General features: G+C 45.9%; 1 protein-coding gene across 1 annotated transcript in view; it reads left to right on the top strand.

Moving 5' to 3' along the window:
• The first annotated feature begins 10,032 nt into the window (after positions 1–10,032).
• Positions 10,033–20,318, top strand: part of Gldc (glycine decarboxylase) — a 75,899-nt gene continuing 65,613 nt past the window's right edge. The window contains exons 1-2 of the mRNA XM_005352131.2: positions 10,033–10,509; positions 11,000–11,078. Of these exons, the coding sequence (XP_005352188.1) occupies positions 10,246–10,509; positions 11,000–11,078 (343 nt within the window). The 5' untranslated portion in view covers positions 10,033–10,245. The remainder of the gene's footprint in view (positions 10,510–10,999; positions 11,079–20,318) is intronic.

Genomic DNA, 20,318 nt, shown 5'->3' with positions numbered 1-20,318 from the left:
CTGGCTGCCGTGGAACTCAGAGATCCATCTGCAGCTGCTGGGATTAAAGATGTGAGCCGATACACCCTGGTCAAAAGAGCATTTTAAAACAAGTCTCTTCACGCCAAAAGGGAGGTCCAGACAGAGCTGGCCCAGAACCCTAATCTCTGACACATCCAGAGCTCGGACACACAGCAGAGCCTGTTGGGGACACAGAATCCACAGAAGTTAAGAAACCGGACTTGTTTCTTGTTTGCTTGGGTTCTGTTCATTTCTTAAATGAGGTTAGCACTCTGGCTTGTGGTTTTCATGGAGGGAGTAAAACAAGTTGAGTTCAAGCTAATGTTTAAGAGCTTATTTACTTAGCGGATTAGGTAAGAGGGGCTTTGCTGCTGGCTCATCCTAAAGGTTCAAGTCCTAGGATTGGTGCCCAGGGCAGAACGACAGCAGTCCGCTCCCAATTTGGATATTACAAGATGACTTTGGGGGGATTTTTACATCTTGTTTCATACTGAAATGATTAGCCATCAAATCCTCACTACAGGGCAGTAATGAAGATATGCATTGGGGTTTGGAGGTCAGGAAAATATTTGACTGTCCTACCTTGTCTCCCTGGCATCCGTTATCCTATACCTGACACTGCTCAGGCTTACCATAGCCCCAGATCTTTGGAATGATATGGCTTTCGCCATTCTGCATCCTGTGGTACTTATGGCAAGATCTGAGCTCAGCAAATGACCAAGAAGGTCTTGTTCTAATTGCATCATGTTGAGTCACCCAAGTTAGGAAAGTGTGTTGAAAGCAAATAGAAATAGTAGCCTGTTCAAATATTTGGCCTTGTGAAGCCTAACGCGTTGGTAGTACAAGGAAAAGAAGGGTAATGAAAATTTACTTGTAACTCAATGTCATTCTCCTATTAGCATGTATTAATGATACATAGGTTTATTTGGACATTTTACTATGTTGATGTATTTTGATAATGTCCACCCTCATTACTTTCTTTTATCCCCTCCCACTTGATGGTTCTCTTCCTCTTTCCAACTAGTCTGTCTTTCATTTTCATGTTTTTTTCTTTTTATTGTTTATTTTGTGGTTTTATTTATGGTGATGATGATGATGATGATGATGATGATGATGATGATGATGATGTGTGTATGTGTATCAAGGGGTGGCACCCAAGTCACAGATGCATATGGAGGCCAGAGGACAACTTTGTGGCGTCAGATCTTTTCCATCCACTTTCGTGCAAGTTCCAGGGAATGAACTCATCACCGGCTTTCATGGCAAGGATCTTTACCCAGACTCATCTTTCTGACCCTTCTCTTCCCCTTTTAAAGATCCACTGGGTTTAATTAAGATTGCTTGATTGAGTATGAGTGAGGAAACATGGGCTAGCTACACCACTGAAGACGCTGTCATTCCCTTCTCTCAGCAGGCACCACCAATGGGTCTGCAGGGAGGAGTGGGGTGTCAAGAGCCCCTCTCTCGTCTGTGATATGAAGTGGTGAGTTCCATCTTGTGAGGGTAACCACAGGTCCTGCAAGCTCCCGGGTACAGTGGGAGATGGCGTTCCATGCTCTTCCACCTCTCCCTCCACCTCTTCCACTCATCTGTCTCTTCTTTGGCAATGTTCCCTTGGTGTAAGGCATCCACCAGAGAAAACCATTAGGACTCGGGTTTAAGCCAACAGAAAGTCTTTATTACTGGGCCAGCGACTACACTGGGTGTTTCGGATCCCAGTGTAGCCCCAAGCTTTTCTTGGGGTGAGGTTTTTAGCACAGAACCCATTCTGGGTTGACACACTTCAGTTCACAAGAACAGTTATCCAGAAGCTGAACTACAGAAGCCAGAAAGCCAGGTGAGTATATTTAGGGCCTGTCCCAGAGCTATGGACTTTGATGGATTGGGTCTTTGTTTTCATTTTAGCTGGCAGTGCCTGTCTACATGCTGAATTTTGTGACCTGAGTGGTACTTCTGTTGTGGCATCAGTTGTGCTAAGGTCTGGGGGCCTGTCACAGTCTGAGCCTTGGAGGGAGTGACATAGATATCCCATTGGAGGCTGAATATTCAGCGCTCATGTTCTCTTATCATTTTGACCAGCTTTACGCCTCTGCAGTAACCACTGTCCACTGCAGAGAGAGTGAACATTTATGGTGAGAAGATACTTAGATGCGCACAAACACTTCCATTTAACAAAACAGCAGCAATAGCTCAAAATTAGTGTATTTTACAAATGAGGGTCAGACAAGATCTCCTGAGTAAATTAGGAGCATGGGGACCATGGGAGAGGATTGAATGGGAGGGGGGAGGCAGGGAGGAGAGCAGAGAAAAATGTATAGCTCAATAAAATCAATTTTAAAAAAATGAGGGTCAGAGATGGAGCAAGGCTAAACAATTGACGATAAAATGTATACTTTCAGAAAGCAAAAGCGATGGGACTCAGGCAAGGGGCCTGAGAGCTGAGCTGCAGAGAGATGGTTGCTTAGAGAAGTGCCCTCACTCAGGCAAGAGTAAGAGCATCATCTGTGTGATACCATTTCCATTACAAAAAATACTAAATTTTAGTATGAAAAGTTTCTATTTTCTATTTTTCCCGTGTGTGTGTGTGTGTGTGTGTGTGTGTGTGTGTGTGTGTGTGCGTGGCACACTTGCAGAGATCAGAAAATAGTTTTCAGGAGTTAACTTCTCTTCTGCTACCATGTGAGTCCCCAGGATCAAACTCAGGTTGTCAGGTTGGTAACAGGCACCTTAAGCACTGAGCCATATCACTGGCCACAAATAGAATCTATTTCCCACTGGCTGTACAGATGGAGCACTGTTTCTGTGGACTGAACGTGAAATGCCCCACATAGGGTAGTATATTTAACAGTTGGTCTCCAATTGCTGACTGTCTGTGTTATAATTATAATTATGCTGGCCTGCCCTGTCACCTGGGTACTCTGTCATCCCCTTCCCCATCTTTTTGTGAGACAGAGTTTCTCTGTAGCTTTGGAGCCTGTCCTGGAGCTAGCTCTTGTAGACCAGGCTGGCCTCGAACTCACAGAGATCCGCCTGCCTCTGCTGGGTTTAAAGGCATGTGCCAGTACTGCCCAATGGTACTCTGTCCCTCTGAGAGACAAGCTCCGCCCACTCCCCAAAATTCCCCCCCCCCCTTCCCACCAAGGCAAGCTGATCTCAGGCCTCCTTTCTTCCTCTTTCTCTCTCTGTATGTTCTTCTTCTGAAGAGGCAGCCTCTGCCCCCTCCTCCCGTTCCCTCTTTCCTCTCTTTCTCTGTCCCTTTTTCTCTCTCTCTCTTTTTCCCTCTCTCTCATACTCGCTTACCCTTACATTTTCCCACTACCCATTAAATAAACTCTATGTACATAAGCTCTTCCTCATGACCTATCTGTCTGTACCTACCATGGCTGCTCTCGCCTGCAGTGGGAACCATAAATCATAACAGTCCGTACCCTTGGGGGGAGGAGCCTCACTGGAGGAAGTGGGTTGCTAAGGGTAAAATTTAAAGTTTTCTATTCTAACCCATTTCCTGACTGTTCTATGCTTGCCAAATGCAGACACAAGGTCACCAGCCACCGCACCTTTCTGCTAGCCTGCTTTCTCCACAACAATGGACCATATCCCCACCAACCGTAAGTCAAAATAAACACTTCCTCCCTTGGATGCTTTTCCTCATGTGTTTAGTCTCAACAACAAGAAGAGTAATTGAAACAGATTGGGGTGAAAGTGGGCCCATCGCGGTGGTAAAACTAAGCACCTGGTTCTTAGGTCTTTGGAACTGCCTGTAAGAGGAATAGGGAAGAGTTTATAACTTCAGGCTGAAAACCCCTAGAATGCTGAAGGCAGAGCACAATGAGCCATTTTGGTGTTTGGAAGGCTTATAATAATGTCCGGAAGCCGGGCAGTGGTGGCGCACGCCTTTAATCCCAGCACTTGGGAGGCAGAGGCAGGCGGATCTCTGTGAGTTCGAGACCAGCCTGGTCTACAAGAGCTAGTTCCAGGACAGGCTCCAAAGCCACAGAGAAACCCTGTCTCGAAAAACCGAGGCAGAGGCAGGCGGATCTCTGTGAGTTCGAGACCAGCCTGGTCTACAAGAGCTAGTTCCAGGACAGGCTCCAAAGCCACAGAGAAACCCTGTCTCGAAAAACCAAAAAAAAAAAAAAATAATGTCAGGATTATGATAATGTACCACCATGCCCAGGTCCATCACTCCTATTGTAGAAAAATAATAAGCCTAACAATTAGCTAGAGAAACCCTGTCTTGAAAACAAAAAACAAATACATCACATCAGTGAGTCACAGTGATGCTCCTACCTCAGTGTCTCCCACCTCCACCATATTGCTGAGGTTACGGGCACACAGTCACAACTAGCTTGTGCGTGAGTGCTGGGGACCTGAACTCAGGTCACCATGCTTGCATAGCAATCGCCCTTACCCACTGAGCCATTCTCTTAGCCTTTGAATTTAAAAGACTGTTACTGATATGAGCAAAAAACCTATTGCGATTTTTATTAACTCTCAAAACATTTTTTTAGTTTGAGTTGCTTTTCAGTTGACCTTGAATTTTTAAAGTTTGTTTTGCTTTTGTGTGTGTGTGTGTGTGTGTGTGTGTGTGTGTGTGATGTTTGTTTGCATATATGTATTGTACCACATAAGGGTCTAGTGCCCAAGGAAGCCAAAAGAGGACATCACATCCCTGTTGCTGAGGTGGGCTTTGAGAGCTTAAAGAATTGGGCCATTCCCAGGGCTCACACTCTGTTTCCTGTTTCTCATTCAGGATGGGAGACCTCAGCATCTGCTCCACAACCTGTTCGCTGATTCCCTGATATAAGGGACCATTCTCTCTCTTATGGTTGTAAGCCAATAAACCCATTCCCCAAGATGCTTCTGGCCATGGTGTCTGTCACAGCAGCAGAAAAGGAATTAGCAGTATGTGTCTGTATCCATATCTATCGTATATAGATACATATATATGGAAAAGTATGTCTGGACACTTCAGCCTTGTCTCTGCAGTTACCCATCATCCACCACCCAGGAGTGATTCTGTTTCTGGTTCAGCTCCTTATTTAGTCACAGTATTTTTTTTATTTTAACCTGTAGTTAGTTGAACCCAACTCCACTTCTGAAAGCCTTAAACTATTGGTGGATTAGTAAAGCTTATATTTTTGCCACCCAACATGGAAGTACTATGAGATGCTTCATAAAATGCTCTGAATTCTATATAAACTCCCCCGCTTTGGGTTTTCAAGACAGGGTTTCTCTGCGAAGCCCAGGTTGCCTTGGAACTCACTCTGCAGACCAGGCTGGTCGCTAACTCAAAGATCTACCTGTCTCTGTCTTCTGAATGCTGGGGTTAAAGGAAGGTATCATCATGTACAGCTTAATATACTGCTTTATGTGCCTACTGAAGAGGAATAAATCCACGTCCCGTTGACAATCAGCATGAATTGTCCAGCTGGTAGAAATATTTTTCTTCTCCACTTATTGATCCAGTGACACAAAGAGCTACAAACATCCTTGTGGTTACCATACTGTCCACTTCAACAGAATCATTGTTCCTCCTAGAAGACTTCTAATCCTAGCACTTGTGAGGCAGAGGCAGGAGGATTTCTGTGAGTTCAAGGCTAGCCTGGTCTAGTGTCCCTGGTGATTAGCTGTAGGGCATTGTTTACTCCATCTTGGGTGTGGCAATTTCCCACCTGCCTGGGGGGAATTCCTTGTGTGGCAGCTAGGTACCTAAGGATTTCCCCAAGGTTGAATAAACGGCATTTGGCTGACCTTTCGATGACCCAGGTCTCTTGTGTGTTCTTTCGAACCCCAGGCCCTTGCCCGGCTCACCTACAGTACAGTGGCCTGCAAACTGTACCAAGAGGGTAACACAGAATCGGGCGTTACACCTCACCCTTTCAGCCCTCTTACCACTGCTTTCTTGGTAGTTTTTGGAAATAGAATCTCACTCTGTGCTCCAGACGGGCCTGGTGTGTCTCCTGGTGCTAGGATTAAAACCGTGGAACCTTCTTTTTTATATTTACATTTTTTAAAAAGTGCATACAGAAGTGCAGATGCGTGTGTGCTCTAGGATGAGTGTGACTGCCAGAGGGTGGCTCCTGGGAGTCAGCTCTCACTTGTCCCCACGGGGTCCCAGGGTCAGAAATTCAGGTTGTCAAGCATCTCTGCCTGCAAAGCCATCTCAAGGGCCACACCTCATTTTTATCATATTTGATTTTTAAAAGGTTTTTTTTTATGTGTATAGGTACTTTGTCTGCATGTATGTCTGTAGAACATGTGTGTGTCTGTGGAAGCCAGAAGAGGGAACTTGATTCCCTGGAACAGAAATCCCAGACAGTTGTGAGCTTCCCTGTGGGTGCCGGTCCTTTGAGTGAGCGCTCTTAACCACTGAGCCATTGTTCCAGTCCTGTATTTCATTTTTAAATTTAACTTTCATGCCTTTTTGTTTTTTCATAACTGACTCCATGAGAAGAATTTACTCTTAATAGCAATTAAGAATAATTCACACACAAAAAAAAATAATTCACATTATTCTGGAAATTGATGACAATTTCCAAATAGAGAAAAGCTGTTTTCAGCTCTTCAGACTGCCAGGTCAAGGTCAAGAGGGCACCCCTGAGCAGAGGGCAGAGTGTGTGGGGATGCAGGACTGAGATTTCAGTGTCTGACAGCAGAGGCAGGAGGATCAGGAGTTCAAGGCTATTCTCGGGAACACACAAAATTTGAGGACAAGCCGAGCGGTGGTGGCACACGCCTTTAATCCCAGCACTCGGGAGGCAGAGGCAGGCGGATCTCTGTGAGTTCGAGACCAGCCTGGTCTACAAGAGCTAGTTCCAGGACAGGCTCCAAAGCCACAGAGAAACCCTGTCTCGAAAAACCAAAAAAAAGATTGAGGACAGCTTAGGTTACATGACACCCTATCCCAAAAGGACAAAAGGGGGGGAAGGAAGAGGAGAGAAGGAAGAATAACAGGAAATAAAAGAGGAGAGAAGAGGGAAACACGGAAGTAGAGAGGAAAAAGAGGGGAGGAGAGGAAGCGGAGGGATGGAGAGGGAAAGGGAAGAGAGGAAAACGGAGTAGCGGGTCCATACATGCTTCACAAGTCCATGCATGGTTCTCTTTCCTTTTCTTCTATTTAACAGAGGGGTATTTCTCAAGTCTTAACTTGAAACCTGGTGTGGTCCCTGGAAGCCTTATAAATGTGGGAGTCTCCTCAACCCAAGAGCACACTCCTTTCAAATCAGACCAGCAATTCAGCAAAAGTATCATTCATGCATACTTACACATTTGTAGCTCCAAAAGTTTCTATTTCAGTTAAGTGGATCTTGCTGAGTTTCTTTGGATTGACCTTGTCTTTGTAGAAACTGAAGTGTCTTTTCCTCTGGAATCTAAGTTTGCATATATATAATTGTTTTTTCAGGCTACTATGATGCCTCATCCAGTAGAGATACTTGCTGTGCAAGCCTGACAATTCAACTTCCATCCCTGGAAGATAGAAGGAGAGAATTGTCTCCACACGGTTGCCCTCTGACCTCCCAACACATGCTGTGACATCTGAGCACACACACAAATAGGCTTTTTAAGACAAGGCATCATCACTATGTAGCCTGGTTGGCTTGAAATTCACTGCGGAGACCAAGGAGACCTGGAACTCACAGAGATCCCCCTGCCTCCCCCTCCTGAGTGCTGGAGCTAAATGATGACAACTGGAGGTAAACAAAGGCAATGGTGGGTGGTGGCACACCTTTAATTCCAGCACTGGGGGCAAGGTGAGTGAGTTTCTGTGAGTTCAAGGCCAGCCTGGTCCACAGAGTAAGTTCCAGGACAGCCAGGGCTACACAGAGAAACCCTGCCTCAAAAATCCTCCCCCATACTCCCCATACCTCCCCCCCCCAAAAAAAAGAAAAAAGAAATTGGCTACTCAGAGTAAAAAAACTCCAAAGAAAAGTAACCAGTTTTTTTTTTTTTCCTAAGCTAAAGCCAGAAATATCTTTGGGCCCCTAGGCAGATTTATCTTTACCAGAGGCCAGCAATGCCAAAAAAATATTTGGGGGCTCTGACCTCTTAACTGATTCCTAAATGATTTTAGGAGGGGAAGGTTAGAGTAGAAAAACTGGTCACAAGAATGGTCTTTCTGGCTTGGGTGGAGATCTAACATTCCAGTTGGTTCTGGGGAGGTGTACTCTCTCACCTTAAGCCAGGCTAAAGAGATGTTGATAGGTCCTTAAAGGGTTAATGTCTTTATGGTGAACTCAATATAGGACCTTCAAGAAAGGTATGGCCAATCTGCTATCAAAGAAGGAACTGGTCCAGCAAGCAAGGGAGACTTAGGGGAGAAAAAATTAGGTGAGGCACGGCATCATACAGGCTAGTCTGTGCACAAATCCCCTATATAGCCAAGAATTTCCTTGGACTCCGAACCTTCTGTCTTCACCTCCCAAGTACTGCTCAGGATAATCATATCCCAAACTACTGAGATGTCCTCGTTCCAATGTTCAGACAGAACACCAAATTATGATATAAAGTCAGCCTGCATGGAAATTTGGCAATCTACAGGATCAAACGTTAGCTTTAAATGATTTGTTAACTATTTTCTTCCTGCAGCAATGGTAATAAAGAGATTCTTTCAGGGCACTGAAGTCTTTAGTTTCCGGACCTGTCATTGTGATCTACAATCTCTTCAGGGTGCTTAGCCCTCCCTACAGATCTTTCCATTGGAAGACCTAATTTAGCAGCTATCTGATCTATCAAAGACCTGCCCATAACAGGGACTTTAGTCACCCCTGATAGTTTAGGCAAGACTGTTTCTTGTGTCTTTTCTGAGACTCATCATTTTCTCTTTTCCCTGCAAATATACAATTACCATCAAGTTTATGTATAAAGGTCAGGTAGCCAGTCCCCGGTTTCCATCTTTGGGGGTCAGTTTCCTGAAGATGTTTTCACTTCAGTTACAGGTTCATTCAGGAAAACAAAATGTATTCAATATACCAACAGTATACTCAAGTATTTCAAGTAAAGGCAAATTTAATTCAGGAATGGGTGCATATCAAACCATTGTAGAGGGGAGGAAGAGGGAAGAATGGAGGGACAGAGAAAGATCCAGTTACCTAATAAAGATAGGTGCTGGGGTGTAGTTCAGTGTCAGAATCCTTGCTAGCACATTGGAGGCCCAGGGTTTGATCCCCATCATATCCTATCTCAAAGCGGGGCAGGGGCAGGCAGGAGAGATGGCTCGGTGGTTGAGAACACTCGCTGCTATTACAGAAATTCTGAGTTGAGTTATCAGCGCCCGCATGGCAGCTCGCAACAGCCCACAACTCTTCTTTTAGGGGATTCAATGCCCACTTGTGACTTCTGAAAGCACTAGCATATGAAGTGTATACATACAAACATACATGCATTTGAGAGCGTGCATTTGTGTGTGTGTGTGCGCGCGCGCACGCGCAGACACACGCAAACACATGCACATACACAAATAAATAAAAATAAATCTTCAAGAAAAAAAGGATTAAAGTGGGCCAGTTAAGAGGTTTTAGAGGCTGTGCTCTTTGCCCGGCATTCGTCACTATTAAAAAAAAAAAACAGCCTTCATTTCCCCATAATGGTTCTCAAGAGATGTGACCCTAAAATCAGTAAGTGGAGACCAATTATTGGGGTCTTGCTTCATTGAGAAGACTACCTTCTGTCTTCCTTTTGTCTTAGTGGATTGGTCCAGGAACTTCACAAACTTTAGGGTTGCCCTCACTGTCCATGCCACAAAGGGCCCTCCACGCTGCTAGTTGGCCCACGGAGCATCCTGAATCCCACACCAGCATCCTGAACTCCAGGTAGGAAGCGCGGCTTAGGACCTCAGACACCTTGCTGTCAGTCAGGGGACTCCACCCTGCTGCTGATGAGCGGAGGGAAGTGGGAGGAGGTGGGAGGAGAGGAGGAGAGAGAAAGGAAGGGGCCTGCCTCGCCTCCGCCCCGCAATCCATTCCCATTGGCTAAAGGCTTCCTGGCCCCATCCTACCGCCCGCCTTCGGGCGCTGCTTAAAGTGTGCGGAGCAGGTGCCTGCGGTGGAGGACGAACTTTGCGAGATTTAGTGCAGTTCGCTGCACCCATTCATTGCCCTAAAGGTCCACCCTTCGGTCCGGCCCGCAGTCGTTGCGAAGAGGACCCAGGGACTGCAGCGGCCACTCGCGGGGCACTGGGGCCAGAGGACGGCCGGAGATCGCCGCTGACCCTAGTGGGCTGGGGAGGTGACGGCGGCTGCGTCCATGCAGCTGTGTGCCAGGGCATGGGGGCTGCGCCTGGGCCGCGGAGTCGGGGGCGGCCACCGCCTGGCTCGGGGCGCGGGCTTGAGTTGGGCTCCGCAGGGCCGGGACAGCAGCGGCGGCGGCGGCGGTGGCGGGGACCGCGGCGCGCCTGGGGCCTCGCGCCTCCTGGAGCGCCTCCTGCCCAGACACGACGACTTCGCTCAGAGACACATCGGCCCGGGAGACAAAGACCGGAGGGAGATGCTGCAGGCGTTGGGGCTGGCGGTAAGGCCCTCCACCCTCCATCCTGCCGGGGCTCAGCCCGCCGGGCCTCCGGACTCCCACCTTGCCTCTTGCGTCCCGGGCCCCAGCTTGGAAGCTCGCTCTCTCTTAATCTTGGTGTCTTCTTAACTTTTCTGCTGTTCCCTCTCTCCAAAAGTGTACTTAAAAAAATGTCCCCAACTCCAGACGAATTTTTGCAGGGAAATGAGGAAGACCCCCCCTACTTAGAATGCATTAATTCAGTCAGTTTCAGTTACAGACTAAAATCGAACCCGGAGTGGCGGATTTACCGTCCAGCTCCCTCATTTTTTCCTCCAAAATTTTTTTCTGTTGTCTGAAGTTTCACTTTAAAAGAAATCCTAATTAGACTATTTAGATGAGGTTCCTACCAGCCTTTGGAAATGAAAAGCACCGAGGTGGCTGGCTCCCTTAACTCTGGCATTACAGCTCCCCGTCCTGCTCACCAGCTTGCGTTTTGTTTTGTTAATTTTAGAGCATTGACGAACTCATCGAGAAGACAGTCCCCGCCAGCATCCGCTTGAACAGACCCTTAAAAATGGAAGACCCTGTTTGTAAGTGGCCGGGAGGACTCCCTGGGGCTCCGCTTGCTCTGGCTTCTTTGCCTTCTATAATCCCTGGTGGTCCGGCTTTGGAGTAGGATTGCTCGGGTCTGAAAATATACAGTTCTTTACAGGCCCCAACACGGTGGGCTTTCTCTTTCCGGGGAGAATCTATGCAGCCCCTTCGTGGTCTTTACCCCTGGGCTGCGGGGGGCAGCTACCTACAAGCTTCCCGCAGGAAGGCCATGCAAAACACACGTGGAGTCCTCTCCGCTTCATTCAGCCTTCGTTCACCCCCACCGGAAGAAGGGCTTTGAGGTCTTTTGAGCTGGAAGTGTCTTTATCTCTATAGGTCAGGTGAGACAGGAAAAAGGAATCACCTGAAGTCGTGAATTTGGAAGGAGATTAAAACTTGTCAAAGTTCTTTGCACCAGCGGTTCAAGCTGTTCCGTCTCACATCTCCTCACCACCACTACCCGTCCCTGACACACGCACGTACACACACACACACACACACACACACACACACACACACACACACACCACAACCCTATTGAAAGGAAGCAGTGCTTTATAAATTCCGAATGATTTTTCTAGAAAAGCACACAAATATGGTTTAAGCGTGATTAAGGCGTCTCGGGCTATATATAAACTTTCCTTTTTAAATTTTTTAAAGATCTGTGCATTTAGCTATGTGCACCACGTGGGGTGTCGGAGCTTCTAGAAAGGAGTTCCAGACAGTTGTGAGGTGCGATATAGGTGCTAGGGGCCAAACCTGGGTCCTCCAGAAGAGCTCTTAACTGCAGAGCCATCTCTCCAGCCTGCCTCAGGAGAAGTGTTTTTAATGGTCTAAATATTGTTCTTTGGGGGCGGTATTTTTATATGGTATTGAGTTTCCTCTAGTGGGAGAAGAATTTCGCTGTCAAGAGCGAGGTCAGAGCTGAAGAACTCTTTAAGAAAGACAAAACCTGGTTCTTCACATCGGGGAGATATTTCTCTTTTACTACTGCAGCTGGGTTTTTTGTTTTGTTTTGTTTGTTTGCTGTTGCTTGTTTGGTTTGGTTTCTGTGAGAGGGACTTTTAGATGCAAATCTGATTTTGTTTTAAAAGATGACGTGAACCTGTTCTGGCTGCAGCTGGGGGGATGCTGCGCCTCAATTCTGCCTAGAACAGTGTCCCTTATCTAAGGGCAGGGAGCTTGCTCACAAAGAAAACCACCTTCGAGACCTAGCAATAGCCACAAGCTTCATCTATCTTAGTGTCCAGAAATCAGAATTCTGAGACATCAAATGTGGAAAAAAAGGAAAAGGTTGGCTTGCTTTTTTGAAACAAGGACTTTCTTGCAGCTCAGGCTGGCCTCACACTTGGGATTTCCTGATCTTAACTCATACGTTCACCACGGTGTAGAACAACTGTATTGATTTCTTTTTGAGCAAAGCAGTTTTGTAGGTGTAATTCTTTTCTGTCCTTTTTAAAGATAGGTCTCTCTATATTGGACTAGCCATGTATAACAGCTGGGATTCAAGGAGTATATTAGTTGTGTATTTTGTTTTGTTTTGTTTTGTTTTTCAAGACAGGGTTTCTCTGTGTTCTAGCTAACCTGGAACTTGGTCAGGCTGGCCTTGAACTCACAGAGATCCGCCTGCCTCCGGGTGTTGGGATTAAAGGCGTGCACCACCACCACCCAGCCTAGCTGTGTATTTTTTAAGGAAGCCATTGGATATTTGTGCAAATAAATGCCTTCTGAGACTTTTAAAGTCCTAATGCCGGACTGGAGAGATGGCTCAGAGGTTAAGAGCACTGACTGCTCTTCCAAAGGACCTGGGTTCAATTCCCAGCACCCACATGGCAGCTCACAACTGTCTGAAGATCAGTTCCAGGGGATCTGATACCTTCACACCAATGCACATAAAATAAGTCCTAATGCCTAGACTGTACAATATTGTCTGAAGTAAGATGTTCTTTTCAAAGCTGGGAAATTAATCAGTGTTGTCTCCTCTCTCTCTCTCTCTCTCTCTCTCTCTCTCTCTCTCTCTCTCTCTTTCTGAGATAGGGTCTCCCTTCTTATCTCGAACTGGCATGGAACTCACTTTGTAAACCAGGTTTATCTCAAATGCAGAGATCTACCTGCCTCTGCCTCTTGAGTGCTGGGAGAGCTGGGATTAAAGATCAACTTGTTTTGTTGATTAGTTCAGATAACTAATTTTTCCATCAAACAATCCTTCCCTCCTCCCTTGGGCTCTTGGAACAAGTTCTGCAAGACTTTAGGCTGGTTGCATCTGCTTAGTCTGAAGTGACTTGGAGAAAATATTCTACAGTCAAAATTCCCACCTCCCCTTTTCTGCAAAGCTTGCTTATTGGACTAAGGACCGTGCATGGGTGGTGTGAGGGTGAGGAATGCCAAATTCGCAAGACTTGGCTGTTTCACTCTGTGGTGTCATGGCTAACGATTGGTCTCTGAGGAAAGCGGGCTGGTTCTTGCTGCCTCCCGTGGGAGCACCTCGGAGTGGAGTAGCCTTACTCACAGCTTCCTCTGAGTACTGATGTTTTTGTGTACTTGGAGGAATTCTGCCGCAAGGATTTGTCAGCTGTGGTGGCCGTAGGTGCAGGCAGCTAGCTTTCTTTGGTAGCCTTATTTTAAGTAGTGAGATGATCGGGTTAATTCTTTTTTTTTAAATTAATTTATTTATTTGCTACGTATACAATATTCTGTCTGTGTGTACGTCTGCAGGCCAGAAGAGGGCACCAGACCTCATTACGGATGGTTGTGAGCCACCATGTGGTTGCCAGGAATTGAACTCAGGACCTTTGGAAGAGCAGGCAGTACTCTTAACCATCTCTCCAGCCCGCTCGGGTTAATTCTTCAGCATAACTAAATAATCGTAAACACTTATATAATACTTCCCATGGGCCCTTCCGAAAAGTGCTTTCTGTGTACTGTTTGTTTAATCCACAAACCGAGTCAGTCTTGCTCCTGCGCTCTCTTTTCTTTTGGAGACAAGCGTGTCAACTGGGTTGCCCACGTTGGTCACAAACTCATGGACTCAAGTTGTTACCTTCCCAGGTACCTGGGACTAGAGCCCCCCCCACACACACACACACACTAGGCACAGTCACTGTCCCCTTTAAAAGGGAAGGAACCATGGTCTACAGAGGCCCAGGTGACAGCTAGTGACCTTTCTGTGGGAGCAGGATGCACACTGAGGCCATCTGCCTCCACAGCCCTCCCCAGTCACGACATTGCTGTCTTCACAATGTCCCAGGGAAAGCAGAAGACTCTTGCCCTGGCTCTTCACAGGTACACAAAGCTAGCCACACTGGAGTCACCCTTGCCATGTGCCAGCTATCCCAGCAGAAATGAGACAGCAGGATGAGGGTGAGGGCTGAGTGCAGTGGCTTTCAGGCCCATCACCAGGGTGAGGAAGTGTAGTCACCCTGAGGGCCAGTACTTGCAGGGATGAGAACTAACCCCTCGCTGGCAAGTCTGGAGGACATTCCTGCAGGTAGAGGGAGCTGAGGGTCCCATCAGTCTGGGAAGAGAGCCTTTCGTGCACACTTTCCAATCAATTCATCCCTCGGTAAGTCTTATTCAAAGAAGCAAGCAATGCCACTGAGTTCAAAAAACCCTGTCAGTTTAGTTCCTCTCAAGTGAATGTTCCGCCCTCAGCCACAACCTTCCCCCCAAATAATAATACATAAATTAGTTTAAGAAATTTATTTTAGTGGGAACATTGGCTTCCTGAATGGTACAAGCCGTGGTTTAATTATTTTGTATTTCTTTTTTTTTCTTTTTTTTTTTTTTTTTGGTTTTTCGAGACAGGGTTTCTCTGTGGCTTTGGAGCCTGTCCTGGAACTAGCTCTGTAGATCAGGCTGGTCTCGAACTCACAGAGATCCGCCTGCCTCTGCCTCCTGAGTGCTGGGATTAAAGGCGTGCCCCACCACCACCTGGCTTATTTTGTATTTCTGCAGTACAATCTCTTAATATCACAATTAATTAAAAATTCAGAAACCAAACGGATGACTTGTTAGTGCTCTGTTTTGCTGTGTAATCTTTCCAGTCAGGTCATCATCAAGGAGCCAGATTAAACTAGCCCAAACTAACCGGACAAACGGCACAGAGATTAAAGTTTACACAAAACCTCACACTGCTTTTCCTGGGCATGCTTTTGGGGGAGAGAGGAGAAGTGAACCCTCCAAGGCTCAACTTACTCAGCTGGAGCCGAACTGTCAGGATGAGAGTTCTGACGGGCTGTTGAGAACCGAATGTTCTAAGGTGTGCTGGCAGAATGAATTTTTAGATAAATGTTTAATGGCAATGATCAAGTGTGTGTCGGGGGGGACATTGTGCAATGTGGACGAGAAGCTGACTTTATCACCGAGGAGGGTGATGTAGTCCCTGAGCAGATCTGAGCACTCAGAAGGGGGCAGCGATCCTTCCCCAATCAGTTTAGTGTCCTTAGTCCATCCTGAGGTTCTCTCTCTCTTGGCTATTTCTGGCTCCTCCTGTTCCCAACTGAGATAAATACACCTCATTTATAACTAGGATCATTTTTATTTTTATTTTTTTTTAAATCTAATACCCAGGGTCAGAAGTAAAGACAACCAAATGACAAAGCCAAGGTTATTTCTTAAGTACTTATAGCAAGAATCAGACTTGAGTTTGGGGATTTTTTTTTTTAAAGCTTTCTAGTGTGGGGATGAGGGGGCTTCAGGGATGTTCCAGTGGGAGGCTGCTGGCTTCCAGGACACCACATGCAGAAGGGCTAGTGGATGGCACAGTGTCAGGGCACAGCTTTAGAAGAGATGAGTTAAGCATGTATATATGGTTTTCTCTGATTGTTCTTGATCTGACAGTGATCTTTGCAATGCTAGGAGTTGAACCCAGAGCCTCTGGACTGCTAGACACTCCAGAAATCCCAGTCTTTATAAAGTTTATTTTTAGCACTAAAGTAAGTATTGAAGTTTTCTTGGATTTTGATATATAAAACCATAATGACCATACTGTTGAGGAAAATACCTAAATATAAGTTTTTCTTAAAAAAACATTATGTGTGGGTGTGGGGTTGGGGTGTGCACATGAGTGTAGGTACCCTTGGAGTATGAAGAGGCATGTTGGATTCTCCGGAACTAGAGTTAACAATGGCTATGCGCTGCTTGACCTGGGAACTGGACACGTCTGAGCCATCTCTAGCCTCCATCCTCTTAAAGGGCCACAGAAGCATCCAGCATCAACAAAGATGTATCTTTTTTTTTTTTTTAACTTTATGGTTAGTGAGATGACTTTGTGTGTAAAGGCACTTGCTGCCAAGGCTGAGTCATCCCCAGGACCTTCGCATGGAAGAGAGGATGGACAGCACAGGTTGCTCTCTGACAGCTCATGTTCTCTGACAGAGCACAGACAAAGTGCAAACTCTGACAGCTCATGTTCTCTGATAGAGCACAGACAAAGTGCAAACTAGTCTTTTAACCATTATTTTGCATAAGCAAGATTCCTTAACATTTTTTTTAAGCGAACTGTTTGGAAAAACTATAGGTGATCCATTGCTAGTTAGAGGTTATTGCCAAATTCAATGGTTCCTCCAAAAGACTAATAAACTGCAGTCCCTGTGAGATGCCTGAGGTGCTGTTGGGTCTGCTCACCTTAACTTTTCCTCTTCCTTAGTTTTCAGTAGCCAAAAGGAATGTAGAGAGACTAGAAAGATGGCTCAAAGTTTAAGGGCCCTCGCTGTTTTGGAAGAGAAACGGGGTTTGGGTCCCAGCACCCACATGGCAGCTTACAGCCACCTGTATAACTCCAGTTCTGAGGGACTTACCTGATATCCTCTTCTGGCCTCTGGACACCAGGCATGCCTGTGGATAGATATGTATGGGCAAAAACACTAATACACATACATTTTAAACAAGGTGTTAAAGATATTTGCGGAAACATTTTTTTGATACAGATTTCCTGTATATCTTCTGCCCTCACCTCCCACCAGATTGGTCAGTTTGATGATTAACAGACCTGTTTTTCCTTTTCGTTCTTTGTATCGCATGATGGCCTCATCCTTGGGATTGCCTTGTCTCAGCCTCCTGCATGCTAGAATTGGTATGCAGCAATATGGTTGGATTCCTATCAATTCATGTTTGCCCACGGTCCATAGGTACCCATAGTTTACCCACAAAGCTAAACATAATGTCTTATGGAGCAGCAGATAATGATATCGTATGTTCTAGGAGTTTGGAGCTGTACCATGGCCTGTATTGATCATAGTATTCGACAAAAAAGCTCCATTGCTTTAAAACCCACACACAATCCTGAAGCTGCTGCATTTTATCCCGATTTGTACCTATTTCCTACATAATACTAACTTATGCTGAATTTAATATAGCTTCAAAAATATCCAGTGCTACCAAAATCATCCATGATGCAGCATTGTAGCTACAGTGTTATTCTTGGAGCTCACTAAGATATAAAGGACCCTTTGTTCATACATGAAATTCCCAGGACTATCCAGCTTTTTTTGGGTTTTGAGTTGGTGTTTCCTATGGCCTCCGTCATCAGTAAGTGGTTGATTGCAGTTACCAGATCTGTTTCCATAGTTTTCTCCCTTGGCTTTCTGTCCTCATTTATCACGAGGCTTCTGTGGGAGGCACTACACGGGCCACTGGTCATACTAGAGCCAAGTGATAGTAAAGATAAGGTCCCTGACAGGGAGGTCAATGCTGGATAGTCTGCAAATAGGATGGATACTAAGATTATGGCGAGGGCAGAGGTGAAAGTATAAAAACATGTTGACCATTTGAAGAGCGCTGGATAAACTGTAAGAAGACTAATGACTGGGACGTATGGGAAGTAAAGGAGGAGATGCCGCTCTGGAGGATTCAGAGGCAAAGCGTTTACATAGCATACGTTCAGTGTGAGAGTTCTGCTCTACCCGGAAATGGACATCAGGATCAAGTCCAGATCCTCAAGGAGATGGAAGAGTCTACAGTGACTTCTTGGGAACGAGTGGCTTCCCCAGTGAATGTGGAGAAGAGGCAGAAAGTGAGAAATGACAGTCAGACTCCTGCAGTCAGACTCCTGCAGGTCTGACACTGGTAGAATGGACCAGACGTGAGAGGAAGACGGAGCAAAGAGACGCTCAGACGGCTGTACAAATCTGGAAAGGGCAGGAGTTGCAAGGCATAGAGAACTCAAGAGTAAGATGTGAGGGGACACCATAGACGTAAGAGTCTACAGTGACTTCTTGGGAACCAGTGGCTTCCCCAGTGAATGTGGAGAAGAGGCAGAAAGTGAGAAAGTAGAGCGTGTAGAGGGGACCAGAGCAGCATGTAAGTCAGTGTCACCAGGGTCAGGAGGACAATTTCCCACAAGTTCAGGTGTCCCTGTGTTGAATGCTGGATCTCTTGTAGGTTCAGGAAGAAAGAACGGCCATAGAATGAAGAGCGCCCCCTAGGGTGGTAGGGGTTTGGAAGCTGCCTGCCTGGGGTTCTCTTTGCATGGAAAGCAGAAAGACTGAATTAGGCCAAAGTGGAGTTTCCAAAGAGTCAGCATGTCTGTGTAGATGGTAGAAATGGAGGTCACCCCTCACAGAGAGCCTGCTGAGGTCCAGTGGCATTGATTCTGCCGTTTAGTGATCCGGGAGCAAGAACCCGGAGATGTGGTCACTGAGTTCAGATGAGGCTGAGGACTGGTATCTGCAAGTGCCAAGTACTTCAAGGTCTACCAGTCAGCTCAGGTCACTGGGTTCGGAGCGAGATGGAAAGGCTCATCCACCTTGTACCCAGAGGTTCAACAGCCAGCTTCGTGAAACGGGTTGAGGGCAGGAGCAGTACACTGATTCTGAGATCAGAGGTTCTGGGCAAGGCTGTACGCTGCTCTCTCTCTGCATCTCACTTCTGTGTGTCTTTGGTCAACTGAGTTTTACCAGTAGCTGTGTGCCTTAGCTTTTTTATGTATGTTGTATGGTGGATGAAGACTTATATCCTTTTTTAAGATTTATTTATCTTATGACCAGACATAGTGGCACTCACCTTTAATCCCAGCATTTGGGAGGTAGAGGCAGGTAAATCTCAGTGAGTTTGAGGCAAGCATGGTCTACACAGTGGGTTCCTGTCCAAAAAAAATTAAAAATAACAGCAAAAAATTATTTATTTGTTTATTTATTATGTGACTTAGAGATTAGAAGGTGTGTTGGGTTCTCTGGAACTGGAGTCATAGGTGGTTGTAAGCTGCCCAGTGTGGGTGCTGGAAGTTGATCTCTCACCCTCCTCAAGAGCAGGAAGTCCTCATAACTAACTATTGAGCCATCTTTAGCCCCTCAGATCATATTTTCAGTGCTCAGGCCTGTTTCGCTTATTAATCCTCAGATATTTTTATGGTATAAACCGAGAGTTTTAGTAAGGATTCTCCATGCTGATAAAACTATGAAAAAAAGTGAAATATCTGAAAATCTAAAGTTATTATAGACACTGATAGAACTTTGCCAATAGTGTCAAGCTTCCATTTATGGATGTTTTTCCAAAGCTTTTGCTTAAAGGAATATAGTTGAACCACACATGAAAACAGTTTCTGTAGTAGCTTACTATGGATTCTGTAATAGGTAAGTTGGTAGGCGTGCTGAACTATCTGTATGGGAGGCCTTAGCCTTGTGGCACTCCACTCTCAATGGGCCATGCTCCTGTACGCAAAGAGATCACAATTCATTGCATGGTGAGATTTTAAATGAAACCACAGATCTCTCCTTTGATCCACAAAGGAGATTTTAAATGAAACCACAGATCTCTCCGTAGACTGTACCTTTGATCCACAAAGAGTTATCTTTTGCCTTTCCCTCGGGCAGGGAAAGTTGTTTGAGTTAAGCTCTTAGAACATCCACTTCCCCTTCTGCTTTTGCTCTGCAGAGCAGAACAGTGTGCCCAGGGGGCAGAGAAGAGGAAAAACAAACATTCCAGACTCCCATTTTAACCTAGCCATCTGGCCTGAATATGAATACATAGGTCATCTGCTGTTCTAGATAAATATTGTGAGTTGCAATGTTTCTCTAGCTTTAGAAAAAAGAAAAGAAGCTAAACAGAGGCCCGTGATGGAGGCCTCTCTGAGAAAGGAGAGATTTGAGTTTGAGGAAGAAAATAACAGATAGATTGTTCGGCATCTTCTCTCCACCACTGCTGACGCTGTGTGTCTTTCAACTGAGCAGGGCCCACTGCAGAGGACGATTCTGTCATTTACAGATGTGAAGGAAGGAGCCATCAGATGCACAGAGACA

This window comes from Microtus ochrogaster, chromosome 8, assembly GCF_000317375.1.
Source record: "Microtus ochrogaster isolate Prairie Vole_2 chromosome 8, MicOch1.0, whole genome shotgun sequence".
Lineage (NCBI taxonomy): Eukaryota > Metazoa > Chordata > Mammalia > Rodentia > Cricetidae > Microtus > Microtus ochrogaster.
Note: the sequence above shows the minus strand (reverse complement) of the source record. Positions and strands in the feature narration are given on the sequence as shown.